Source organism: Thamnophis elegans, chromosome 12 (assembly GCF_009769535.1).
Source record: "Thamnophis elegans isolate rThaEle1 chromosome 12, rThaEle1.pri, whole genome shotgun sequence".
In the NCBI taxonomy this organism is placed as follows: domain Eukaryota; kingdom Metazoa; phylum Chordata; class Lepidosauria; order Squamata; family Colubridae; genus Thamnophis; species Thamnophis elegans.
This window is the reverse complement of record NC_045552.1, coordinates 47,589,530-47,617,454: the sequence shown is the minus strand read 5'-3', so window position 1 is coordinate 47,617,454 and position 27,925 is coordinate 47,589,530. Positions and strand designations below refer to the sequence as shown.

The window sequence follows — 27,925 nt, the reverse complement described above, 5'->3', positions numbered from 1 at the left end:
GCGCCGCGCGCGGTCCTGCGCGCGCGCGCAAGAGGCCAGGCGGCGGCGCGCGTGCGCACTAGGTGGTGGGGTGGGAAAGCACGGTCTTTTCTGAAGGGACGGTGACCGGGGATCCCGCAGCCCGTCCCGGCCGTCATGTTCCGCTACCGTCTGGCCGCGCGAGCGGCTCAAGGGCTGGGCCGAAGGTCGTGTTTCGTGGCGGGGCCAGGTGAGAGGAACTTTGCTGGGAGGAGGGGGGGGCGGGTGGGACGGAGGGATGCCACCCCCCCGAGGAATCCAGTGGCCGCGAGTTCCGCAGGATCCGCTGAACGGCTTTAAGGGCTGCCCGTCCTCTCGACGCCCCAAGGTCGTGCGATAGGCGCCGGGCGGAAGTGGGTGCCGGTCCGCCTAGGGCGGCTTTTGCTCGAGGGTTCCTTCCCGGGGAGAAAAGCAGGTGGGGAGGGGGGAGTTTGCTTTGGGCCTGGGACGGAGGTCTCCGCAGATAAAGGGGGGGAGGATAATTGATCAGCCCTGGAGGGCGCCAGGTTGGAGGAGCCTCCTTGCACAACCTGGTTTTTTGTGTGTGGGGGGGGGGATTTTTATATCATCATCATCATCATCATCATCATCATCATCATCATCATCATCATCATCATATTGATCTGGCTTTGCCCTGAAGCTGGGGCTGTTGCTAGGTCGGCCAGGCTGAAATATCATGGCTAAATCTCTATGGAGGTTGTCAATCATCCAGGTTGTCAGGCTTTCCCAAAAAGGTGCTTTTCCAAAAGGCAACCGGACTTTCTTTGGGTTTCTTTTTTCTTTTTCCCCTTGAAAACGTTTCTACTTCTCCTCCCAAGAAGCTTCTTCAGCTCTGTGAAGTTCTAGTTCAGAGGTCTTCAAACTTGGCAACTTTAAGACTGGTGGACTTCAACTCCCAGAATTCTCCAGCCAGCTATGCTGGCTGGAGAATTCTGGGAGTTGAAGTCCACCAGTCTTAAAGTTGCCAAGTTTGATTATCCCTGTTCTAGTTGAACTAAAGAAGCTTCTTGGAGGAGAAGCAGAAATTTTTTCAAAGAAGGGGGGACCCCCAAAGAAAGACCATTTGCCTTTTAGAAAAGCACTTTTGGGACAGAAATCCGTATTTTTATAAAAACAACAACAACAAAACTTCCAGCCTTGTCTTTCTTTGCAAAATGCCACTTTTCCATTCCAGAGAAGCCCAAATTTCTTCTAAAGTTTCAGAACAGGGTTTGTAAAGAGGCGATGAAGCTGTCTGTTGTTGCGGTGTGGGGTTTTTTTTTTTTTTTTTTTAAACTTAGCTTATTCCTCAAAAGACCTTCATTGGTATTTGTGAGTTGTATACAGGCAGTCCTCGACTTAACAACAGTTCATTTAGTGACCAAAGTCACAACGGCACTGAAGAAAAGGGACTGAGGACCGTTTTCCACACTTAACGACTGTTGCAGCATCCGCACGGTCGCCTGATTTTCATTCAGAATGCTTGGCCATGGACTCACATTTATGACGGTTAGGGTGATCCCTTTTTGCAACCTTCTGACAAGCAAAGTCAGTGGGGAAACTAGATTCACTTAACAGCCGTGTTAGTAATTTAAGAACCGCAGTGATCCATTGAACAAATGAGAAAAGTCGTAAAATGGGGCAGACCTCACAAAATTTCTCATTTAACAACATCAACTTTAGGCTCGATTGTCATCGTAAGTTGAGGACTTCCTGTATTCTATCAGTGCTTGTTCTCCTTGGTTATACTAGGCCTCTTGAATAACATCTCAGTGCATCGAAAATGTTGCACAGGTGTGGTTTGTCTATAAGTGTTTAGATTTTGCAGGTTAAAACTATTATCTCCCAGATCAATGTGTCTGTGTGCCAAATGTCCCCAATTGAGAAAGAAATGGATAAATCTTAACGATTTCCCATAAAACTATCCCGATCTTATTTCAATTTTTTGTCCTCTCTGTCTTATATGAGAGTTGTTACTTGTAATAATAAAACTACCAAGTCCTAATTGTTATTACCCAGTGAGAAATGGGTGAAATGCAGCATTTAAGACGCTATTAAAGAAGCCACATTAAGATAATTAAAATAAGAGGATCAAAGGCGCCTCCTGTCTAAATTCTGTTTTATTAGAACTCTGAACTCGGATCCCAGATTATCATCCATTGCCTTGAACATGTTGCTTTGGACACATCGTGCACATTCCTTTGCCTCTTGCAGGCAACCCAAAAGAATAACAGTTCTTTTATTTTTAATTAAGCATAATAGACCAGTTAAGGTAAATATTCTACACTCTAATCATGTGAAAGGAGAGAGCATGAAGCTGAGATTTGCTATTGCTTGTTCCCACTTACACACTGTACCCTGGGAACTATGGCTTAAGCAATCTTGGCCCTGCTGGCATGAGACCATCTGTTTCATAATATATTTAAGGACTTATAGATGCTCAAATTAATCGGAACGGGAATGAAAATGGATGCACGTGTTTTATTCTGACCATCTGCTTCTGAGAAGAGGGCTACCATTGTGTGAGTCAGTGTTTGAGACCAACTTTTAAGGGGGTGACCAACCTTGACTACTTTTAAGACTTGTGGACTTCAACACCCAGAATTCCCCAGCCAGCTTGCTGATGTCAATCGCTGTCATCTTTGGCCGGTCAACTGGTTGTCATGGAAGCAAGACCTTCTTGTGGCATGCTTGGCCTTCTTTTCATCCGGGGTTTATGAAAGTGCATCACTGACAGTCTTCCTTCCTAATAAATTGTGGTTCCAGGACTCTTTCAGCGATGGAAGATTCCCTCAGAAAGACAGCCCTGCAGGAAACTGACGACCTCTAATTATTCATGGCAGCGCAACAAAACTCTCTATACCTCCGTGGCGTTGGGCATCTTCGCAATTGGAAATGCGTTCTATGTAAGTAGACTCTGGATGACTGAGAAAATGAACCCAGTCTGCTCTAACAAGGTGGCTATCCTAGCCTGTAATCTTGCTTCCCATGGTTATCCCCACCCCCCAATATTAGAAATATTGAGGACAGAAATTAGGATGATTTGGAGGGGGAAATCTGCTATATCCCAAAGGGACAGTGTGGTGGCTCAGTGGTTAAGATGCTGGGCTTGTCTGCTGGAAATCCGGCAGCCCAGGTTCGAGACCCGAGGGCCACGTGACAGGGTGAGTTCCCATCCTCGCCTCAGCTCCTGCCAGTCTAGCAGTCTAGCAAGTGCAAGTAGATAAATAGGCATCACTTTGGTAGGGAGGTAACAACGCTGTGGACACATGAACATGGAAATGTTTTCGGACAGGCCTGGCTCAGTGGCCTTCAAACACAGATTACAGATTAACAGAGTTGGAAGGGGTCTTATAGGTCATCTAGTCTAGCCCCCCTGCTCAAGCAGGGGACCCTACCTCATGTCTGAGGGCAGTCCAGTCTCTTCTTCAAAGCTTCCAGTGATGAAGCTCCCACAGCTTCCGAAGGCAACTTCTTCTGTTCCTTGGGTTGATTGTTCTCCCTGTTAGAAAATTTCTCCTTATTTCTAGGTTGAATCTGGAATGACGAGCAGCGCCCCCTACAGTCAGCAATCACTAGTGGAATAAAATCCACAGGGTTTGCTCCCTATCCTCAAATGGTCCAGGGTCCTAAGACCACAGCATGAGTTTCTTCACTTCCCCAAAACCTTTTCTGATTCTGGTTTTATGAACCTGGATCTTACAAATCAATCGTTAAGCGATGTCCAATTTAGCTATTTTCGAAAGAAGCTCTCAGTTTCAACAACGGTTTTTTAGCAAAGTCTTCCCAGCTGCTGTTTTTAGCCACTGGAATAGTAAATAGGCTCAGCTAAGCTATCGCGAAATGCAAAGTTGGGTTGTGTGTGTGTGGAATGGTGCTTCTGCTGTGCCCCTGTAGGGTTATAAAAACGTTACCTTTTCGTTCTACAGGCCTATGTGATTTTGAAGAGGGCTCGGCAGCGAGATGTAGACCGCGCGGAGAGGCTCGCACGCATGGAAAAACAGATGAAATCCCTTTTAGGTAGGAGGCAAGTTGTAGCAGATTGGCTTTTAGAGCTAGGATCTGTTCTGTGTTAAGGGAGAATTTTAAGTGGGTTTTTAGCACTCGAGAAGGCACGAAACCTCCATGGGAATCTAAGGTAGCCTTAGTTGTCTATAAATGTAGGTTCAGAAATCGGAGCAATAGACGCTGATTAGACCTACTGGGAGGATCAGAGAAGACAGCATTTTGAAGTTCTTAAACAGTAAACAAAGCAACAATAACAATAATACTTAGACTTATATACCGCTTCACAGTGCTTTACAGCCCTCTCTAAGCACTTTACAGAGTCAGCCTATCACCCCCAACAATCTGGGTCCTCGTTTTACCGACCTTGGAAGGATGGAAGGCTGAGTCAACTTTGAGCTGGTGGGAATCGAACTGCTGGCAGGGGAAAGAGTTAGCCTGCAATGCTGCATTCTAACCATTTGGAAGGAAAGGAAGGAAAAGAAGAAGGAAGGGCAATAGCACTTAGACTTATATACTGCTTCACAGTGCTTTACAGCCTTCTCTAAGCAGTTTAGAGTCAGCCTGTTGTCCCCAACAACCGTGGTCCTCATTTGACCGACCTCGGAAGGATGGAAGGCTGAGTCCACCTTGAGCCGCTGAGAATCGAACTCCTAGCAGTGGGCAGGGTCAGCCTGCAGTACTGCATTCAAACCCTCAAAATAAGAGAGGACTAGAAAAATATTTAAGATATGGAAGCTAAATTTACTCACAGCCGAGACAAAATTTCAGACATGGTAGTGCAGCTCATCTCCTTGCAGTCCTGGGGTGCACCCAGACTGATTTCCCATTATTAATTAAATTCCTATGCCACCCATCTCACCACCGAGCAACTCTGAGAGGCTCATGGGAGGAAGGAAGCTAATGGAGAGAAACTCTGCATGGCAGCAAGGGAAATGGGATAAACTATCACGATATTAGGACTCAGCACTTATTAGCTGCACCAGACAACTGTAAAAAAAACAAGCACAGTGCATGTTCTGTGACGTAAAATTGCACCCTGTGGATCTGTACTTGATATCCTGCCAGACTGTCTCTTCTCTCTTTTTAGAAGGAGAATCTTCCTCCCAGGACGCTAAAGGTAAGCAAGAGTCCTTAAAAGCAAGATATGGTTAAGAAGCTGAGTTCAATGTAGAGATATTTTAGACTGTGATTGTCCAAAAGTTATACCATGTATGGGCTCTGGGAAGCCGGGGGGAGGGAAGGGAGGTGGGGATCTAGGGGGAGGGGGGGAGGGAGGAAATATAATATGTGTTAAATTCTAAAGTATATGATTGCACTTGTATACTGTGGCTTTTTAATGTTAGTGTTAAAACAGAACAAACCGAATATATTGGAGGGTAATAGAAATATACTGAAGGGAGGAGCTGAGTGAAAGAAGAAGGAGGGTGGAGAGGGTGAGAGAGAGGAGGAGGAGAAGGAAGGGAGGGAATGGATTAAGAGAGGGAGTGATAGGGTTAGGGTTAGATAGAGGGGGAGGGGAAGTAGGTGTAGAGGGGTATGTGAGAAGGAAGAATGAAAGTTGGAGGGGGTTGAAAGAGGGTGTATGGTGGGTCAAGGTGGTATATTGGGTTTGTATTGTAGGGGGCATTTTCTATATAAGTGAGGGCTGTGTTTATTACTCAATGTTATATGCCCCGGTTATGCACAGTAAACAAGTGATTGTATAGAATGAAATGGAAATAAAAAAATATTATGCATTAAAAAAAAAAAAGCAAGATATGGTGTGTCCCACCACCAACCCGGCTTAAGTCTTAGCCTTTTTGTCGTAGAACACCTGGTGAAAACAAAACAATTTCTTCTTCCACTGTGATGAAGAATCCCGCAGCAAAAGTGGAAACAAACAACAAGTGCAACGGGGAATTTTACATTTTGCTTCTTCGGGGTTGATCATATTCGTGGACTTTGGACTCTGTGGGGAACTTGGCAAATGCCTAAAATTGCACAAGACCCATCGGCCCTCCCAGCTTAACCGTAGCTCAGATAAACTGATCTACGAGGCTTGGCTTTGATTCCTTCCGAGTCCCTTTAAAAGGTGCTTTTAAACTACGAGAATGTCCTCAAAAGATGACCTGTGCACCTATTTAAAAAAATGCATGTCGTTGGGATAAATCACTGCTTTAACGAACTCTTTGGAGGGGAGAGATTCTCTTTGTCCAATGTCGGTTAAATCCAAGGATGTCTTTGTAGATCCGGAGAAAGTCTGACTGCAGTTTTGTGCATATTGTGTTGCATATTTTGTGCACCTGTGTTGAGCCACTTGCCTGCCTCTCATCCTAACCTGGGTTTTGCCACTGTGGTTGGCCAATTGCTCTGCCAGGAATGCCACTGACTCAGGAAACAGAAATCTCAGCTGAATGGACTCTTCCCATTATTTTAAAGATGTCTAGCCTCACATTTTGTTATTTGCATCCAAAGTCTGTTGAAGTGAGGTCCGCTAATTTAAGTGTTGAGGTGTTGTTCAAACCTTGCGGTATGAACACAACTGAGCCCAAAATGTCTGTTGCCAAGTGAGAAATTTGTTAAGTGAGTTTTGCCCCTTTTTTACAATCTTTTCTTGCCCCCGTTGTTAAGCGAATCGCTGCAGTTGTTAAGTTAGGGACCCGGTTGTTAAGCGAATCTGGCTTCCCCCGTTGACTTTGCTCATCAGAAGGTTGAAAAAATGGGGATCACGTGACCCCGGAACACCGCAGCCATCACTAATGTGAATCGGTTGTCAAGCTCCCCAATATAAATCACATGACCAGGGGGATGGTCATGTGTGAAAAATGGCCCCGGGTCACTTTTTTCAGTGCCGTTGTAACTTAGAACGGTCACAAACTATTGTAAGTCGAGGACTACTTTGTACCACATTTTAATGTTGACGGACCATAAATTTAAATTAAGTTAAACTTTATATTGGCGGGGGGCGGGGGGGGAAGTCAGCAGATTATTTGTCCTGGCCTTGCTCTGTTTTTGGAGCGTGCTTCCCCAGGCCCCATGGCCACTGCACACCCTTAAAAGTTGCCCATGCCTATTTTGTAGTCCGTGCCAGATTGTTTTTTGCAAAGCTTTTTTCAGGCCCCTGCTAGGACGCCCTGTTTAGTGGTGACCCCAGGGATCGAACCTGCCTGCAAAACGTTGCCTTTGCTGTGCTGAATTTTTCTCTAGCAAGTGCTGAAATCAGCTTTAGTTGTCAACTCAATTTCTTGCGGGATGGGGAAGGCAGTACCCGCCGCTATTCTTTGCCTTGGATTTGCAAAAGACCTTAAAAATGGGTGTGTAATGCAGGTGGACTTAGAGACCTGCTTCTTGTCTTTTGTGTAGGGAGAACAAGAGCGTTGAAGGGGAATGTTTGAAGCTCAGGGTTGCAATGAGGGGTCTTCGGTGCTGCCCGAACTTGGTTGGTTTTCTTGCAGACGTTTCGTTACCCAAGCTAGGTTACCTCATCAGTGCTAGAAGGAAGGGGAGGTTTGCACTGATGAGGTTACCTGCTTGGGTAACGAAACATCTGCAAGGAAAAAAACCCAGCCTCATAGAACACCAAGGAGCCCTGGAAGCAGAAGCAATTTTAGCTGTTTCCTTTTCACTGGTAGCAGGAAGACAAAAAGGCTCAGAGCTCCTTTATTTATTTATTTTCTTTCTTTCTTTCTTTCTTTTTTCTTTCTTTTCTTTTTCTTCTCTTTCTTTTTTCATTCCTTTCTTCCTTCTTTTTCTTTATCTCTCTCTTTCTCTCTCCCTCTCTCACTCCTTCCTTCCTTTCTTTCCTTTTTTCTTTCCTTTTTCTGTCTTACTCTCTCTCATTCTTTCTCTCTCCCTCTCCTTCCTTCCTTCTTTTTTTCTTTCTCTCATTCTTTTCTTTCTCTCCCTCTCTTGCTCTTTCTCCCTTCCTTCCTGCCTGCCTTCCTTTCTTTTCTTTTTTCTTTCCTTCTTTTTCTTTCTCATTCTTTCTCTCACGCCTTTCTTTTTTCTTTCCTTTTTCTTTCTCCTTCTTTCCTTCCTTCTTTTTCTTTCTCTCTTTTTTCTCTCTCCCCCTCTTGCTCTTTCTTTTTTCCTTCCTTTCTGCCTTCCTTTCTTTTCTTTTTTCTTTCCTTCTTTTTCTTTCTTTCTCTTGTTCTTTCTCTCTCACTCCTTTTTTCTTTCCTTTTTTCCTTTTTTTTTGGTTTTGGGGGGGGAAGTGAAGAATTCAGTTTTGTTCAGGATATTTTGATTACTTCATGCAGCCGTACCAGCAGGTCCTCGTCCAGAAGTCCCGCCCCATGCTCCTTTCCTGCTGATCGGGGGAGGCACCGCTGCCTTTGCTGCTGCCAGATCCATCCGGGCTCGAGATCCCGGGGCTCAGGTAAGCGCTCCGAGAGTTCCTCCCTCTTCCTTGGCGGGGCTCTTTCGGTGGCTTGTCGAGGTGTGGAATGACATGTGGCTGTGTTCCCACCCTCCAGGTGCTCATCGTGTCTGAAGACCCTGAGCTGCCCTACATGCGCCCTCCTCTCTCCAAGGAGCTTTGGTTTTCTGAAGATGCGGATGTGACGGAAACTCTACGCTTCAAGCAGTGGAACGGCAAGGAGCGGAGGTGAGCTTTGGGCTTTTCCCTCCCCTTTCAATCCAAAACGCTATAGGCAGTCCTCGACTTACCGTATTTTTCAGAGTATAAGACGCACTTCCCCCCCCCCTAAAAGAGGGTGAAAATTTGGGTGGTCTTATACACCGAATGTAGTCCCACCCACCCACCGGCCCCAACCCTTTGGTCTCTGCCTCCCAGCAATTTACCTCCTTCAGCAAAGGGGGGCTTGCGGAGCCTTCCATAAGCTATAGCAATCCCTGCAGCCTGAAACAGCTGATGATCGGGAGAAATTGAAAGTGAAACTTGCTGTTTGCTCCACCTGGCAAATTGCTGGGAGGCAGATTTTTTTTCTTGTGCTAATCAGGCTGTTTGCTACAAGGAGGTAAGTCAACAACTATCAATGCCTATAGAATGTTCAAATTATTAGACTTATTTTTTAAAAGACTGCTTTATTATTGTTGTAGACAACGTAACAAAATGAAGAAGCTTGATCTGAAGAGGCCTAGTGCTATTGTTTTAAAAAGTGCTATTCTTTTAAACAGCAGAGAATAACTATACTTCCAGCATCAATTTTAACAGCATCTGTACAAGTATAGTCTAAAATATCGTGGCACGACAAAACCGCGCTCGTCAAAATCGCGGTGATAAAATCGCGGCGCTAAAGCCGCGACGTCATCACCGTGTGTCATCACCGCCGCAACAACAGCGCGGCAACAGAAGGGCGCTTTAAAATGGCGCCGCGGCAGAAAGCCGACTTCAATTAAGGTAAGCGTTAGGATTAGGTTTAGGGGTTTGTTTTAGGGTTAGGTTTAGGGTTAGGTTTAGGGTACTGAGTGCTTGGGAATGCGCGAATTTGCCCTCCGCGATTATGTCATTGCGGTAGGGTCGCGTTTTTCCTTAGCGCTTAGAACGGCGCGAATTAGTCTTCGCGCTTATGTCTCCGCGGATAAGGGCTTCGCAGATTTGTGGTGGAACCTAAAATATAACACTACAAACAATGTATATAGTCTGTACTGTTTGTTGCAAGGAGGCAAATTGCTGGGAGGCAGAGGCAGATATTTTTCCCTTTGTTTTCCTCCCCAAAATCTAGGTGCATCTTATACATCGGAGCGTCTTATACTCCAAAAAAATATGGTAATGACCCCATTTAGGGACGTTCAAAGTTACAATGACACTGGAAAAAGTCAACATATGGTCATTTTTCACACAACCACGACGACCTCCCCAGGATCAAGTCATCCAAATTTGGACCGTTTTTCACACTCAAATGACCCTTTCAACATCCCCAGGGTCACATGATTGACATTCAGACGCTTGGCAACCGACTCATATTTATGAAGGTTGCGGTGTCCCGGGGTGATGTGATCCCCTTTTGCGACCTCCTGACACGCAAAGACAACGGGGAGGCTAGGTTCACTTCCCCTTGTTACCAATTTAACAAATTGCAGCGATTCACTTAAAAACCCTGGCAGGAAAAGTTGCACAATAAGGCCTAACCTCAGCCGTTTCGCTTCGCAACGTCTATTTTGGGCTGAGTTGTTGTAAGTCGAGGACTGCCTCAGTAGTTGTGGGAAGGGAAAGTTTGAAAGCCTTCATCCAGGACTCCACAGAAAAGACACGCCTGCATCTCGAGACATTTCACGGGGTGGGGTGGTGGAGAATCATGGCAGTTCTTCACCAAGTCCTTCTTTTCCTCCCTTTAACTCTCCTTCCTTCCTCTCTCCTCCTCCCTGCAGCGTGTACTTTCAGCCACCCTCTTTCTACGTATCCCCGCGCGACCTGATGTTTGTCGAGAATGGTGGAATCGCTGTCCTGAGCGGAAGGAAGGTGAGTTGAACCAGGGCCAGAAGTGCTAATGCTAACTCCAGCTGCGTTGGGTTTGTAACTGATTTTTACTCTGCCCTGTTGACTTTTCTTTCTGCCTGCAAGGGCAGCCAGAACATTCCAAGGGTACCATAAATAAAAACACCAATACTTTCTGGCCATCCCTAGCAACACTACTCTTGTAGGACGGTTGTTCTGATTGGGTGAAAAGGAGCACAAATCGTACAAACCCCAAAATTTGTTGAACAAGCCACAGTGGCCCAGCACTGAACCATGAACTATTCTGTATAAATCACAGGAGATGGGTGTTCTGACCCAGCTCCTCAAACACGACAAGCCCTCTGAGGTGAACACAAAAGATTCCTTTATTAGGAATGCCCGACAAAAAGTTTATCTCGCATGTTAACAATAGTTGTCCATCCCCTGCCTTATTATCCCCAAAGCTAAGATGTAGCTTTGCTAGCAGCGGTGGCTCTTCCATCCCAAGGACCGGCCCATAGAATTCCACTGCTCTCCTCTCATCTGCCTTCTGCTCATCCACTTGTTAGGCACTGGACCCAGCTGTTCCTGATCAGCTACCTCCAGACCTGGGGGCTGTTGACTCTCCATCTCAGGGCTGACAAACAGCCCAGGTTCTGCCTCTGTTTCTTGTCTCTCTCTCTGTGTCTGTCTGTCTGTCTGTCTCTGTCTGTCTCTCTTCTCTCTCTTTGTGTGTCTTTCTGTGTGTCTCTTTCTTCCTCTCTCTCCCTGTCTGTCTGTCTCTCTCTGTGTGTGTGTCTCTGTCTCTGTGTGTGTGTGTGTGTGTGTGTGTGTGTGTGTGTGTCTCTGTGTCTCTGTCTCTCTCTGTGTGTGTCTCTGTGTGTGTCTCTGTTTCCCTCTCTCTCCCTGTCTGTCTGTCTCTCTCTCTCTGTGTGTATCTCTGTCTCTCTCTCTCTCTCTCTCTGTGTGTGTCTGTGTTTGTGTGTGTGTCTCTCTCTCTGTCTCTCTGTCTCTCTCTCTCTGACAGCTCCATTCCTCCTCCTCTCTTGGAATTCTCAGGTTGCCTCGATGCTGACTCTAACTCCCACGCCGCCTCCTCATCTGATTTTGCTGCTTGGGGGGCTGGCGACCCACAGGCCACAACAATAGGTCCACCCGAGACATTCAGTCAAAACTAGCCTGTTACATTATGGCCGTGCGTGCGTGCAACTTTGCCAGCGTAATGTTTTTAACAGAGGGGGATAGATTCTCTTTATCGCTTTGACTCGGATGCCTAGATTTATATTGGTCCAGTCCTGGTTAGGGATGAGCTCTGTGTCAGCGTTCCAAATATCATCCAAAATTAAATCGGAGTCCAAGGCAGAACTTTCCCCAAAAACTTCCAATTTATTAAGAGAGACATGTTGGTTCATCTGTAGGAAACCCGAATCTGAAAGTTTCCTGGGATTCCCACCCAGTTGAAAGTTCATGACTTTGTCCCCACACCCACAACTCCATCACATGGTCCAATCTTCCTCTGCCACACTGGCATTTCCACCCATCTAGTTCCGGTCAGGTGCAGAGGTGTGGAGACAAAGAATGACCTTGGGCTTCTAGAAGGAATGTTTTATTTTGACAACAAAAGATTCTACAATTCTACTCCTTATGATTCCCCCACTAATGAAACACCATAGTAAAATAAGAGAGAGAGTGTGGCAGGCCAAAGATCCTAAAAGGAATATAACTGCAGGCCTGACATTCTGTCTCTGCTCCAGAGATGTGGAGAGTCATTCTGAACACACAGAAACAGCAGCCTTGTTTGATTTGCAGGTGGTCCACATGGATGTCAGAGGAAACACGGTGAAACTTGACAATGGCCTGCAGATCGGCTACGACAAATGCTTAATAGCTACAGGTGAGGGGCCCCTGGATTGATTTTATTTCCTTCCCCATTCGGGCTTCAAAATTCAAAAGATTTCCCTGCAGGTTCTGTGGGCGTGGCTTGGTGGGGAGGGTCATGTAAACTGGGTGGGCGAGGGACCATCAGCTGTGTCACGCAATCATCGGAATCAATTTTAAAAAATAACTTTTTAAAGCATTTTTTAAAAAGTTTACTGAATCGGTAGTTTAAAAATGCAAAAAAAAAAAAAAAGTTCCCACGATCCCAGGGAACAGCTGATTGTTCACACAGCTGATCGTTGGGACTTTTTTAAAAAAAAATTTTTTTAGCATTTTTTACTACCGGTTGAGGCGAACTGGCCCGAACCGGTAGCATTTCACCCCTGTCCCCAACCCCCCAGGCCATGGATCAGCACCGGGCCACGGCATGCCAGCAACCGGGCCACGCAAACAAGCGAAGCCTCATCCATGGGATGCAAATAGCATTCAAAAACCACGATTCCCCCACTCCAGGAGATCTTACCGAGGTGCAGGAAACTCTCGTCCCTACCGCAGGCGAAAGTGACTGCGACAGGAACCTTCCCATTGGCGGTCGTTTGGCCTTCTTTGCCGGTCGATGGGAGGAGGTAACAACGGACGCCCGGCACAGGGAGACGATAAAACCAGGCCTTTCCCTAGAGTTTCTCTCCTACCTCCTGATGCGTTTCCGCCTCTGTCCCATATCCCGGGATCGCGGAAAGAGGCGCCGGGTAGAACAGGCCATTGAACATCTTTTGGACATTCAGGCCATCAGGCCTCTTCCGGTGGACCAGCAGGGACAGGGGTTTTACTCCCTGCTGTTCATAGTCCCAAAGAGCCGAGGTGGCGCACTGGTTATAGTGCTGTACTGCAGCCACTTCAGCTGATTGTTATCTGCAGTTCGGCTGTTCAAATCTCACCGGCTCAGGGTTGACTCAGCCTTCCATTCTTCCGAGGTGGGTAAAATGAGGACCCAGACTGTGGGGGCAATATGCTGACTCTGTAAACCGCTTAGAGAGGGCTGAAAGCCCTATGAAGCGGTATATAAGTCTAACTGCTATTGCTATTGCTAAAGGCGTCCGGGGGGGGGAGGGAGCTGGAGAGCAGTACTCAACCTCAAAGCCTGAACCGCCACATTGCATACAGGTGATTCAAGATGCATTCACTATTGACCATTCTAGAGGACGTCCGGAGGGACGACTTCCTCACCTCGATAGATCTCATGGAGGCCTACCTCCATGACCCCTCCATTCCACAGAAAAACCTCTCTCCATGGAACCAGTCCCTGGTGCCCAAAAGGTTGGGGCCACTGTTCTAAGGCACTCCAGTCCAGCAGGACTTACCCTTTTGAGGAGGGAGGAGGAGGGGATGTTATGGACACCCTCCAGTAGGGACCAATGTTCTTATGTCATGGGAATGGTCCTTGACTTGTGACCACAATTGAGACCAGAATTTGTGTTGTAAGTCAATGTGGTGTTAAGTCAAAAATCACATGAGCAGGCTCAATTTTAAGGACTATTTTTTTACCAAGGGTGGGGGGGGGGTTAAGGAAATTGCTGGTTTCATTTAGCAAATTCTACAGTGGTTCATGAATCTCACAGATTTAATAAGATCTCACAGATTAGGCCTCCGGATTCCATCTGCCGGTCAATGTCGGCTGGCGACTCCCTGGGGGAGGGCCTTCTCTGTAGCTGCTCCAGCCCTATGGAACGATCTCCCCATGGAGATCCAGACCCTTACTACTCTTCCGGCCTTCCGCAAAGCGATTAAGACCTGGCTGTTCCAGCAGGCCTGGGGCTGTTGAGTTTATCCAGCCCCACTCTAAGCTGCATGTATGTTGTGAAATTTTAATGTTTGTTCTTTTAATTATTATATGTCCTCCCCACCTTTTTTTTTTATCTGTAAGCCGCCCAGAGTCCCTAGGGAGTGGGCGGCATACAAATCCTAATAAAACCTAAACCTAATTTCGCTTCCCCAATCGATGTGATTTGTTGGAAACCGGCTAGGAAAGTCTTAGATCCCCATGAGGTGACCACGAGATGCTGCAAATACCTTAATAAAAGCCGGTGCCCAGTGCAGTGGCCTCAATTGCGATCACAGGTTCATGGGGGGGGGGGTTGGGAGGGGGCATCACTTTGAGACGGAAGTCTCTTTTCCTGAGGCTGTCATAACTTTGAACCATCTTGAATGTGGTCGTAAGTCGAAGACTGCCTGTAGTTCCATTTATGTCACTCTTTCGGTTTCACTGCTGTTTGCAACAGACATTCTTGGGTGAGGGCCAACTGACCCAGGTCCTGCAGAGCTTTGAACTGAAGCCCAGAGGTGGACTTCTTCTACCTTCTCTTCCTAGGTGGTGCTCCCAGGAACCTGCCTGTGCTTGAGAGGGGAGGTCAGGAGGTGAAAAAGAGGCTCACACTCTTCAGGAAGGTAATCTGAGGGGGAACCTTTATGGCTTGGGCTCATCTACCTCTTAATTTCATAAGTGGTGGGTTTGTTGTGGCCCTTGAGCGGCCAGCAGAGCTGGTAGCAGACTCAGACAGTGAGGAGGTTGGGGAGGAACATGGGCCAGTCCTGGAGTCTGGGGAAGGCTCTGATGAGGGCTCTGTGTCGAAGGCAGAGAGGCGGAGAGAGCCGTCCGACAGTTATCAGCTGCCTTCAGAGTCAGACATCAGTGAGGCAGAAGAACAGCTGGAGCCTGTTCCCAGTGTGCAGTGCGCAGAGCTGCCAAGAGAAGGGAACAGCTAAGGAACAAGGGCCGACGGGAGTAAAGCCACAGGTGAACGCTGAATGGCCCCTCCCATAGGGAATAAAGAGGAGCGAAGGGGGAGTGGAGTTTGCAGGAGTCAATTAGTTTGCTTAATTAGTGTGAAGATTGATTCGTGACTCTCAGAGACTCCTTGCCAAGTATTTTCTGGTACAGCATTGCATTTGGAAGATATCGGCCTGGCAGCTCTCCAAGCCTGATAAGGTCTGTGGTTGTAAATTCACCCTTGGAAGACTGTTTGCCGGGACTTTGCTGGATGTGAACGACAGGAATTCACATGAGCTTAATAAAAAGGGGTTTTGTCGGGACAAGGAGTCTGCTTCGTGATTTGGTGAAGCCGACATCAGAACAGTGTTTGATTTTTAAAAAAACAATAATTAAAATTTAGTTGATTCTATTTCATTTATATGTTATTTGGCTGATCACTGCATTTAAATGAACCAAAAGAAAAAAAAAATACAGTACAGCGATTCTATGAAATGTTCAACCAAAACCTGGGATAAACAACAATTTTTTCAGACGTCTCAGAGAGTCTAAGAAGGCAGATTTGTTTCTTTTACTATCTTCTGGTCTTACTTTTTTTTTTAAAGGAATTTTATTAAACATTACAATTAAAAAGAAAAACTAATACAAATTCGCACAATTTCATTGCAGATTGAGGATTTCCGTTCACTAGAGAAAATTTCCAGAGAAGTCAAGTCAATTACTATTATCGGTGGTGGTTTCTTAGGGAGTGAATTGGCCTGCGCTCTGGGGCGCAAAGGTGAGTGTGGTCACCCAGAAAGAGCAGAATTTAAGACCTGAATTTAAGTGGCTGTTAACGTTTTTTTATTAAGTTATTGGAACCAGTAACCTCAAATGTATCCAAATCCTTGTTTTATCTTAGGCAGGGTGGATTTGATTTAAATCAAGTCGATTTAAATCGTGATTTGATTCACTAGGAAAAGGGCTTGATTTAAATCAACTCGTTTTAAATCATGATTTTGAAAAAGCAACTGGCATCTCTGTCCCGCAGTGGTTCTTCCTCTGATCTGCTGTTTACTCAACGACAGTCCCAATATTGCAGAATCTACAGCCTCATATACTACATAACTAAGCTCCATTTCATGCTGAATAAACTAAATTGTTAAATGTATCTTAAAATAGAAAACTAACTAAAGATAGATTAAAAAATAGGATATTTTAAAATTTGAATTGGCTTTATTTTTATTTTTATCAAATTTATTTTAGTATAATGCTTTTGGAGTAAAAATCTAAAGATAGTTTTACTCCAAAAGCATTATATTAAAATAAATTTGATTTTTTAAAAATCCAATTTAATTTTTTTTTAAATCCTATTTTTTTTTTAAAAAAAAACCATCAATTTTTATCCACCCTTGTTTTTCAACCCATCTATCAGTAAGAACATCTATTATCTTAATGAAGACAGCTCTTCTTGTTTTCTATGAACTATCAGGATTGTGTAATAATAGTTTAACAGATATGCTGCCCTGTGTGATGACATTTATTTTGAAATACACATGTGTCCTTTTGCCTTTTGATTTCCCCCCAGTCCTGAATTTTGGCTCGGTTCTAGATGTTTAATTTTTTTTTTACCTGGGAGAGCATGGCATTTCTTCAGATACTGAATTCCTACTCCTATGTCTTTTTGGTACTAGGGCATTAACCTAGCTAAATAAATCATTTTATTTTATTTTATTCCAGCCTAGCACATCAGTTTTCTTGGATGCCAAAGAAAAAGAAACGCCAGTGCTGTCTGGTAACTGGCTGTGTTTATAAACTCCTCTATTTCCAAACAATTCAGCCTAGATTTATTGGTGTGGCCCACTCAATGGCCTTGTGCCTAGCCTTTATTTAGTGTGTGTGTGTTGTCCATGTGTTTAAATATTTGCACTTGATCTTCAGGTTTTTTTCCCCCACTTCAAGGCAGCTAAAAAAGCCACGATAGCTGTGCCAGATCAAAAAAGAGGAAAGAAAAAAGCAACAGAACAGAACCAAAACAAAGGCACAGCAGCAATTATTATTTTTTTTTTAAAGGCATGTTGTCTGCCCCTTTCCTGCCAAAACACATTGAGTGTCCTCCAGGTATCCACAAATGATAAAACTCAATCTGGGCATCCACAGACCAAAGGGCTTTTTCCTGGTTGCTTTCTGCTTAGTAACAAAACTGGAATGAAGCTGCCAATGGCTGCCTGTTAAAAGAGACATGTTGGCAGGGCCCCCTGGTGCCCAAATTTCAGACTGGACGAAGCACTCCCAGAAAAATCAAGCAGGCAGCCTAAGTTCTCCCCTTCCCTTTGCAGCGCAGTCGAAAGGCCTCGAGGTCATCCAAATGTTCCCAGAGAATGGCAATATGGGCAGAGTCCTACCCGAATACCTGAGCAACTGGACCACCAACAAAGTCAGCCAAGGTGAGATTGCCAACGACTTTCTTTTCCACCACTGGGGGCCTCTTTTTTGGCAACCTGGGGAGGTCTCAGCTGGCTTGTTCTGGTGTCGAGGCTGCTCTTTGCTTTTAGTTTTAAGAATGGCCTTGTTGTGGCCCAGCAGGAGCCATTGGAGCTGCCACCAGACTCCGACAGCGAGGGGCCCTATGAGTCGGCTCTGGAGGATGTGGAGGACCCTGGACAGGGTTCCGACTCTGAGCAGGGTGCAGAGAGGCTGGTTGGCCACCAGGAGGCACCTGAGCCTTGGACCAGGGGGGAGGAGACAAGGGAGAGTGAGTCGGAGGCCAGTAGTGAGTTGTTTCTGGATGCACACCATCGAAGAGCTACTAGGCGTTAGGAACAATTACGCAATTACAGGAGGTAATTGCGCTCAGCTGGTGGTCATTAAGCTCCTCTCCAGACTATAAAAAGCTGCTTGTGCACACGCCCCTCTTTGCAGAAGTCAACACAGAATCGAATGATGAAGAACTTTGTATGAGCTTGGCAGGCTGGATTGCTGCCAAGCCTTATCTGTGTTTATTGCTGCCCGAACTTGTCTGTGCTGGGTTACTGCCAAGGACCTGTTTGTCTGTTAATTAAATGCTGTAATTTATCTCTGGCTCGGAGTGTGCTTTGGTGTGGAATGCTGAGTGACAGGCCATCTCTGCTGTTTAGCTCTGGAAAGCTTAGCCAAGATTCCAGGCTAGTTTCATCTGGAGACCTTAGGATTGGCGGGCCATAGAAATCCTTCAGCTCTAACTGCAACAGAGCTGTTAAAAATAGCAAAAGCAGTGAGGATGAACCACAATCACCATCTTTTAATGACCCCATGATCTCTTGCAGAGTGGAGTATGGGCAAATGAATGCTGAGTGTTTTTACTGGCCCAATGCCCTTCCTGTCGCCAATGCAGAGTTTCGTTCGGCAGATATAATCTCAAGGTGCACAGAGAGAGAAATATCTGCCTCTACCTAGGATCGAACTCACAGCCTCCTGATTGTGAGGCGAGGGCTCCACCACTAAGCCACCACACAATCCACTCTAGGATGAATCACAATGCTGTGTGTAAAATACTTTCTGTGTTTCCTTGGCACAGACAGCTAATGTTTTCTAAGGGAAATAACCACTGCACTGAAATGGCAAGCCTAAAAGTTGGGCTCTGCCCACATTGATGCCATAAACACACCGTGCCTATCAATGCTCCGGCATCTCTCAAAGATTGACAAAAAAAAGTTTTCCTCCTGGAAAAGAATGGCTGACTATTCTTTTCTACGCAGATATGTATTGGGTAAGCTGCCAACATATCTTTTGATGACTGGTTGCATAATTGGAGAGTTGAGTTAGGCCAACCGTCTTCATGGTTGTCTTCTTAGGAGGAGCTGGATACACTCTTGAAATTTGCTGCCAGGAGTGCGTGCTTGCTAGCCAGGGAGCACAAAGCCTCCCCATTTCTCCTTGTAGTGAGGTTGTAGTTGTCAACGATGTCAGCCCGCTGCTTCTCCACATCCTAAGACTGCAGTTTCTTTGGCCTTTTTGTTTTCAGAGGGGGTCAACGTCATGCCCAACGCTGTTGTGAAGTCGGTATCTTTAGCCGGGGATCGGCTGCTCATACAGTTGAAGGACGGAAGGAAAGTGAGTAATGCAAAACAACGCTGGCGTATTTCTCTAGGGTTGTTGTTGTTAGTTGTGAAGTCGTGTCTGACCCATCGCAACCCCATGGACAACGTTCCTCCAGGCCCTCCTCTCCTCCACAGGCACCCTCACCACGATCCAGACCTTCCGCGCAGCCCTCAAGATCTGGCTCTCCCAGCAGGCCTGGGAATAGGTTTCCAATCACCCGCCCGAGTGTTTGATTGCTGAATGAAAGTTGTGTTTTATCATTTTTCTTTTGTTCACTAATTGTTTGTTTTGACCTTGCACTTCCCCTCCCCTGTGGTTGTAAGCCGCCCTGAGTCCCCTCAGGGAAAAGGGCGGCATATAAATCCCAATAAACCTCTAAACCTCTAAACCTCCTCACATCCTCTGGAGTCCATCGAAGCTCACGTTGACTGCTTCGGTGACTCCATCCAGCCACCTCCTTCTCTGCTTTCCCTTTCTTCTTTTGCCCTCCATCTTTCCCAGCGTTAGGCTCTTCTCCAGGGAGTCCTTCCTTCTGATTAGGTGGCCAAAGTCTTTGAGCTTCATCTTCAGGATCTGGCCTTCTAAAGAGCAACCAGGGTTGATCTCCTCTAGGACAGGGTTGATCATCTCTGGGGTTAGATTGTCCAAGAGGCCACTTGACTTTCTGTTTTTTTCTTTGAAGACGTTTCACTTCTCATCCAAGAAGCTTCTCCAGGTCATTCTTCAGAGCTACTTGTGTAAGAAGTGAAACAACTTCAAAGAAAAACTAGAAAGTCCAGATGCCTCTTGAAAAAGCACCTTTGGGACAACTGTGACCTGGATGACTGAGGATCTCCATAGACATCTAGCGTTAGATGCCTGTGAATTCCATGCGCTGCAAATTTAGTGGTGTTTCCCAGAGGGGGTGTTCTGACTGAGGCTTTCCAAGAGCATGAAGCAAACTCCTTGTCCCGACAAAAAAACCCTTTTATTAATTGACTGTGAATTCTGCTCATTCACATCCAGCAAAGTCTTTTAAGGGAGGATTTACAGTCACAGACCTCATCTGGCTTGGAGAGCTGACAGGCCGATCTCTGCAAAACTTGGCAAGGAGTCTTGGAGAGTCACGAACCAATTAAGCAAACTAATTGTCTCCTGCAAACTCCGCTCCTCTTTCGCTCCTCTTTTATTTCCTCTGGGAGGGACCATTCATGGTCCACCTGTGGCCTTACTCCCAAGTCAACCCCTGTTCTTTAGCTGCTCCCTTCATCTGACAACTCTGCGCATGCGCACACTGGGAGCAGGCTCCAGGTGTTCTTCTGCCTCACTGATGTCTGACTCTGAAGGCAGCTGATTACTATCAGACTGGCCTCCGACACAGAGCCCTCATCAGAGCCTTTCCCAGCCTTCAGGACTGGCCCATGTTCCTCCCCAACCTCCTCACTGTCTGAATCTGCTGCCACAACAAGGGGCCTTTGACAATGTCTTTGCCGAAGCTATAAAACTTCTAAAGAGACTCAGCTTAGACAACAGTTTGATCTGTTTCACTGGCCCAAGCGTGGGAAATGGACATGAATTCACATTCTTTGTTCCCCTCCCTTGCCTCTCCCTATTGTTCCTGGGAATAACCTGCCCCTTGGGGGCAGAGACGGCCCTTTGGCTCTGGGCATCCCGAAATCCCCTTTGAAATGCCTAACGTAAACAGTCGTGTCTGCTTTTCCTTCTGCTCAGGTGGAGACGGATCATATTGTGGCAGCTGTGGGCTTGGAGCCCAACGTGGAGCTGGCTAAGTCGGCCGGCTTGGAGGTGGATTCCGATTTCGGGGGCTTTAGAGTGAATGCTGAGCTGCAGGCCCGCTCCAACATCTGGGTGGTAAGTCTGGATGGCGTCACAAAGAGCCCCATTCAACATGTGGATCAGTCCTGGGACCTGATAAGAACTTCTCAAGTCCCCACCCTCCAGCTTCCAACAGGCAGTCCTCGACTTAACAAGCACAGTTTTGGAGCCCAAAATTTCTGTTGCTAAGCGAGGCAGCCGTTAAGTGAGCTTTGCCCCATTTTATGACTTTTCTCCTCACCGTGGTTAAGCAGCCACTGCAACTGTTAAGTTACTAAGCACGGTTGTTAAACGAATCTGGCTTCCCCATTGTCAGGAAGTCACCAAAGGCGATCACATGAACCCGGGACATTGCGACCGTCATAAATAGGAGCCAGTGGCCAAGCGGCCTGAATTTTGATCGTGTGACCGCAGGGATGCTGCGACGGTCGTAAGTGTGGAACATGGCCGTACGTTCCCCTTTTGTTCAGCACTGTTGTAACTTTGAACGGTCCGTTTTAAGTCAAGGGCTCCCGCTGTTCCTTTCCCATTTTCCCCCTGCAAACAAGCAAAGCCAGCTAGGGGGAGAGAAAAATTTGCTGGAAAGGATTTCCGTAGCCCGTCCTTGCACCACTGACACGTGTCAATCTCATGCACCTTTTCCCAAATCGAGGAAAAAAGTAATCCCAAAATGAAGCCATCCCAGCAAACTTAAAAGGCATCTTTGCTCTTGAATGCCGTCTTACCTGTCTCACCTTGCTCCTTCTTTTTTTTCCCCCCTCCCCCCATACAGGCAGGAGACGCTGCGTGTTTTTACGACATTAAGTTAGGCAGGAGACGAGTGGAGCATCACGATCACGCGGTTGTGAGCGGAAGGCTGGCGGGAGAAAACATGACCGGAGCCTCAAAGCCGTATTGGCACCAGTCCATGTTTTGGTAACTTTTCATTCCTTTTTAATTCTTACAGTCCAAGGGGGCTGGACTGTTGAGAAAAATTAGTAATCTAAAAATTAGATTAACAGTGTTGGAGGGGGTCTTGTACTGTAGGTCATCTAGTCCAACTCCCCCCACCCGACCCAAGCAAGAGACCCTACACCATTTCTGACAGAGGGCAGTCCAGTCTCTTCTTGAAAGCCTCCAGTGATGAAGCTCCCACAACTTCCGAAGGCAACTTCTGTTCCACTGGTTGATTGCTCTCACTGTCAGAAAATTCCTCCTTATTTCTAGGTTGAATCTCTCCTTGGTCAGTTTCCATCCATTATTCCTTGTATGGCCTTCGGGTGCTTTGGAAAATAGCTTGCCCCCCTCCCCTCTGTGGCAGCCCCTTAGATATTGGAAGACTGCTATCCTGTCTCCCCTGGTCCTGGTCCTTTTCTTCACTAGACTAGCCATGCCCAGTTCCTGCAACGGTTCATCGTATGCTTTAGCCTCCAGTCCCCTATATGTGATACTTGGCAGCAGGGGAATACTCCATAGAGAAGGAACTAATAATGGCAGAGAGAAGCTACAAAAGATGGGGACTGAAAGAGGCCCTTGGGCTGCAGAAAAACTCCAGGGGAAAAAAATCCCATCACTGCTTTCTTACACGCTGGGGAGGCAGCTGGGCAGCAGCTCACGAGTTTGCTAATGTTGCCTCCCCCACCCCCACCCAGGAGAATGTATGCAGCTCACCCTATGCTTCCCAATGCACACACAGGCAGCACAGAATAAAATACAGACACCTCTGTCCACAGCTGTTAAAAACTGGAAAGAATTCCAGAGGTTGTCTTGCCAGTCTTGTTTCTGTCTAGCTCTGCTTGGATCTGCCATGGGGTGAAGGCATGCAGTGGGTGAATTCAGTCTGATTGTTGGCATGCAATGGGCGAATTCAGTCTGTGATTGTTGGCATGCAGTGGGTGGATTCAATCTGTATCTGGATGCATGCAGTGGTTGAATTCAGTCTGTGATTGTTGGCATGCAGTGGTTGAATTCAATCTATCTGGATGCATGCAGTGGGTGAATTCAGTCTGTGATTGTTGGCATGCAGTGGGTGAATTTAGTCTGTATCTGGATGCATGCAGTGGGTGAATTTAGTCTGTGATTGTTGGCATGCAGTGGGTGAATTCAGTCTGTATCTGGATGCATGCAGTGGTTGAATTCAGCCCATGGCTGCAGGCATGCAGTGATTAATTCAGAATGTCCTTGCAAACCCTTCCTAAAGTGGTCACCAAGCTGTCATTTGTGACCTGACAGAAAGGAGAAATGCCAAACATACCAAAGGAATCATATTAATTATATGTAATCAACTTACATATACTTAAAAGGAACAACTCACTTTTCAGTGATCTGGACTTTGGTCCCCAATGCCTTTCTGTAGGCTGTCAGTAAAACACCAATATTTTGAGCGTAATTTGTCTCTGTGGGAGGATTCTTTTTTTCGTGGCACCAAAAAAGAATGGTGCTCCAGCATATGTTCATTTTAAGTTCCAAAGGTTCAAAAAGGAGAGAACTCTCTTTGTGTCAATAGCAAAATTCCCAGTATTTCATTATCCTTTTCTAAGCTAATCCTGATATCGTATGTTCTCCTCATTTTAGGAGCGACCTTGGCCCAGATGTTGGATACGAAGCTATTGGCCTTGTGGACAGCAGTTTGCCCACCGTGGGCGTATTTGCTAAAGCGACAGCAAAGGACACCCCAAAATCTGCCACGGAGGAATCAGGTTAGGACTCTAAATTATGCTGCAGGTGTTGTTTTGCACTGTGTGAACCAGGCTACCTGGGTAGGCCATACCTTCTTGCATGAATCCACAAATCCCAAATCCTAGAATGTAAGGATTTGGGAGTGACCCCATTGGTCACCTGGTTCACTCTCTCCTGCCGGTGCATTGTAGGCAGGTGGGCATCCAACTTCTGTTGAAACACCCCCAGCAGAGAGGGTACCACCTCCTGGGCAGCTCCTCTTCCTGGTTGCAGCCTAGAGGAATGCACACGGACACTCGGTGCCGAAAAGGTTTGCCTTCTAGGCTGAGCCCTTTTTTTTAAATTCTACCCTCAGGTTCTGCCATTCGTCCTCCTACACACATGATTTCTTATTTGACCTTTATGAGTTTCAAACGTGGCTGTCACCCTGGTTTTCTTCTCTCCAGATGGAGTACCGTATTTTTCGGAGTATAAGACGCACCAAGGTTTTGAAGAGGCAAATTTAAAAAAGAAAGTTTTTCCCACTTTGCAAACCTCCCAAAACAGGCCCGTTTTTCACAAAAACGGGCACATTTCCCCCCGCCCCAAAAAGAGCATGAATAGCCCTTAGGAAGATTGTAGAGTGCCCTGGGGGGGGGACGAGCAAAAAACAACCCTTTTTTTGCAAAAACAAGCCTGTTTTTCACCCCCCAAAAAGGGAATGCATAGCTTTATGGAGGCTTATAGAGTGCTCCTGGGGGCTGGGGGGGGGAGGCAAAATTGAGCAAAAAATGGCCCGTTTTTTGCTCATTTCTTCCCTCCCCAGCTCGCAGAAACTCCCTAAAAGCCTCCATAAGGCTTTGCACGGTCATTTTGGTGAAGGGAGCGGGGTTCTAGGAGGCAAAAAATGCTGTATTTAGGGTATAAGATGCACCCAGATTTTCAGCCTCTTTGGAGGCAAAAAGGTGCGTCTTATATTCTGAAAAATACGGTATATCCAAATAGCTCAACCATTCTCAATAGGTATTCCTTCCAAGGCCCTTAACAGGCTTCAGTGCTGTCCTGTGGACACGCTGCCAGTGTGCAATGTGTGTCAGTGTAACGTGGTTTAGGGCGTAGCATACTATGAGGAAGTAGCCTCTTTATCTCTAGGGCTGATCAAGGTACTCATTTCTACCCAACGGAAATGAAAGCGCCCGTCCAAGGGTGGTGCTCGCTTACCATCCCAACCGGTTCGCAAATGTGAGCATGCATGCGCTCACTTCACTTGCATGTGCTACCTTCGCGGAAGCGCATAGCCTTCTGGACATGCGCTTTTTGCAAAAAAGGGGCCTAAATGGGATGCCGTAGAGGCGGGGCGGGTGGGCGGGGCCACCCGTGATTTCTGCTACCGGTTTGGGCAAACCGGTCCGAACCGGTAGAATACCACCTCTGCGTCTCCCCGGTCTGAAGGGACCCAACATCTGGGGGGGTGGGGTGAGTTATTGATCCAGTTTGTGTCTGACTGGCCGTTCATCTCTAGGAACTGGAATCCGCTCAGAGAGTGAAACCGAACTGGAAGCCACAGAGCTGAAGGTCTCCGCAGCCTCCCTTTCCACTCCGCAAGTCCCACAGCAGGGAGAGGATTACGGGAAAGGAGTCATTTTCTACCTCCAGGATAAAGTGGTGGTAGGAATCGTTCTGTGGAACATCTTCAACCGGATGCCAATCGCTCGGAAGGTCAGCTTGCGCGACACTTTATGTTCTGGGAGGGGGCCTTGGATGGATGCATGGAAGCCATTGGGTTTGAGGAAGGAAGGCATGAATGGGTTCGATTTACTCTTAATTGGAATTCTTTAGCATGATGATTTAGAGCAGGGTTAGTCAACCTTTTTATACCTACCGCCCACTTTTGTAGCTCTGTTAGTAGTAAAATTTTCTAACCGCCCACCGGTTCCACAGTAATGGTGATTTATAAAGTAGGGAAGTAACTTTACTTTATAAAATTTATAAAGCAGAGTTACAGCAAACCCCTACCACTCACCATGAAAGCTGGAACGCCCACTAGTGGGCAGTAGGGACCAGGTTGACTACCACTGATTTAGAGGGACACGGTGGTTTAGTGGCTACGACATTGAGCTTCTTGATCAGAAAGGTCAGTAGTTCGGCAGTTCGAATCCCTAGCGCTGCGTAATGGAGTGAGCTCCCGTTACTTGTCCCAGCTTCTGCCAACCTAGCAGTTCGAAAGCATGTAAAAATGCAAGTAGAAAGAATAGGGAACACTTTTGGTGGGAAGGTAACAGTGTCCCATGCGCCTTCAACATTTAGTCATACTGGCCACATGACCATGGAGACTTCGGACAGTGCTGGCTCTTCGGCTTTGAAACGGACATGAGCACCGCCCCCTAGAGTCGAGAACAACTAGCACACATGTGCAGGGGGAACCTTTCTATTTCTAATATTTCTATTACCTTTATCTTTAGCAGGCTGATTATCTAGTCCTCAGGATGGAGCTTGGTCGAAATCTCATTTCCCTGCTTATTTGAAAGAAGCATAGTAACAGGCTTAAGAAACTCTAGCATGGTTTGGTCAGCATAGAGAGACTTGGATGATGGAGGAAGAGAGAATGGAGTATTTGCTAAATCTTGTGATAGGCTGGCAGTGGGAAATGTAGATGTTGGCAGTTGGGTTTACAGATAACGTCAAGTGTTTTAATAAAAATTTGAATAGTGCTCCGGCAGGGAGCAATTCCTCTTTTTCCACCTTGTAACATCCAAATCTTTTGACCTTATAATTATAGGTTGGGTTAATTCCTCCCCCTCCACTTCCTCTGCCTTTACTCCACTATTCATCAGTAGCTAAGAATCTGCAAAGTAAGCATATAAACTATTCTAGAATGCAGTTAAGAAGGATGAGTGAGACACAGTGAAGTGCATTGTTTTTCTTCTTTCCTTTCTTGCCCGAGGAACCTGCCTCACTGTATATCGAGGGGGGGGGGGCTGTGGGGAGACAAGTTTCCTTTTAAATTCTTGGGAGTGCTTATTACTCAAGATCTCACCTGGAAAAACAACCCGTCCCTGGGGATTGGCAAGGCCCAATGGAGACTTCATTTCCTTAGAGTCCTGCGAAAAAATCAGGTGGAACAACGGCCGACGACCTCTTTCTATCGGTGCACCATTGAAAGTGTCCTCACATACTGCATTATAGTAGGGTATGCTGGTTTAACAGCTGCGGACAGGGAGGCCCTACAGAGAGTGATCAATTCGGCACAAGAAACCATCGGTTGCCCTCTGACACCACTGGGTGACATCGCCAGGTCTCGCTGCTTTAGCAGAGTAAGGAAGATACTCAGATGATTCACACCCTGGTCAGTGTCTCTTCGCACTTCTACCATCGGGCAGAAGACATTGAAGTATAGCCAGCCGAACAAATAGGTTTAAAAATAGTTTCTCTCCTCGGGCTGCCAAGACTCTTAAAACACAACCACAATCACTCCACGCACACTTAGAAATGTATGACTAGTTTTTCTTCTCCCCCCCCCCCCCCCCCAATTACTTGCATGGGGATTATGCTTCATGCTATTTATGTTGTTTGTATTTTTTGTCATGGATTGCACCAGTGAGGCAGTAAAGGCTACACTATACTCCCCCCCTCCCCCCAAGGGCTTTTACTGAAAAATGCTTCCGTTTTCTCTTGCAGATCATCAAGGACGGGGAAGAACACACTGACCTGAACGAAGTTGCCAAACTTTTTAACATCCACGAAGAATGAACGCCTGTGGTTGGAGCAATCTGGATTGCATTTTGCAGCAAGTGGAGTGACAGAAGGGGGGGGGGGGGCTCAGCCTTGTACAAGCTTCTCAAGTTTGTGGGTCTTCCTGCCACTCTGGGGCAAATGTGAATATTGGGTTCCTGCCCCCCCCCCTTTTTTTGCACCGTGAATTAAATGAAATTAACTTTGCTATGACGAAGATCCAACCGGCTTGGATGACCACTTCTCTGCTCTTAATTGGGGTGCTTTAAGTTAACCGCGGTGGAGCGGTTTACAGCTAGCGGTTTGCGTTATCCTAAACGGGTGTCACAATCTCTTCCCGCTACTAGGACTCTTTAGGAACAGAGTTGCAGGTAAGAAGATGCCAACTAGGGACTTTTATTTTTGGACAGTTTCCCAGCACCGCTTGAGGTGCTCAAGATCCTCTCGAGTCAAGACGAGGTTCGTTTTAAGTATTAAAAAGCCACAGGGAAATTTTGCATAGGAGTTTGAGGAAACACCCAGCCCGCTTACAAAGGAACATGTTATCCATGCTTTTTGCCCACATGCATTACTACAACTGTAAATCCTGTCCTGATGAGAACCACGGGTGGGGGTGGCACTTCTGTAGTTCTATGGAGATTCTCAGGCTGGAG

The 27,925-nt window shown here is 46.5% G+C and overlaps 1 protein-coding gene across 1 annotated transcript; it reads left to right on the top strand.

Moving 5' to 3' along the window:
* Window positions 1–49: 49 nt before the first annotated feature.
* AIFM1 (apoptosis inducing factor mitochondria associated 1) lies at window positions 50–27,496 on the top strand. The gene is made up of 17 exons (XM_032227810.1): window positions 50–208; window positions 2,764–2,903; window positions 3,927–4,017; window positions 5,093–5,122; window positions 8,244–8,362; window positions 8,460–8,590; window positions 10,318–10,408; window positions 12,194–12,278; window positions 14,631–14,707; window positions 15,699–15,807; window positions 17,348–17,455; window positions 19,012–19,100; window positions 20,799–20,939; window positions 21,676–21,818; window positions 23,457–23,581; window positions 25,063–25,259; window positions 27,219–27,496. The coding sequence occupies exons 1-17, from the start codon at window positions 136–138 to the stop codon at window positions 27,288–27,290; spliced, it is 1,821 nt and encodes a 606-aa protein (XP_032083701.1). The 5' UTR covers window positions 50–135; the 3' UTR covers window positions 27,291–27,496.
* Window positions 27,497–27,925: the final 429 nt, after the last annotated feature.

Coding starts and splice junctions, on each gene's coding strand:
- AIFM1 (XM_032227810.1), top strand. CDS start 136: ATGTTCCGCTACCGTCTGGCCGCGCGAGCGGCTCAAGGGCTGGGCCGA. Junction 209..2,763: donor GTGTTTCGTGGCGGGGCCAG/GTGAGAGGAACT, acceptor TTGTGGTTCCAG/GACTCTTTCAGCGATGGAAG. Junction 23,582..25,062: donor ATCTGCCACGGAGGAATCAG/GTTAGGACTCTA, acceptor GTTCATCTCTAG/GAACTGGAATCCGCTCAGAG.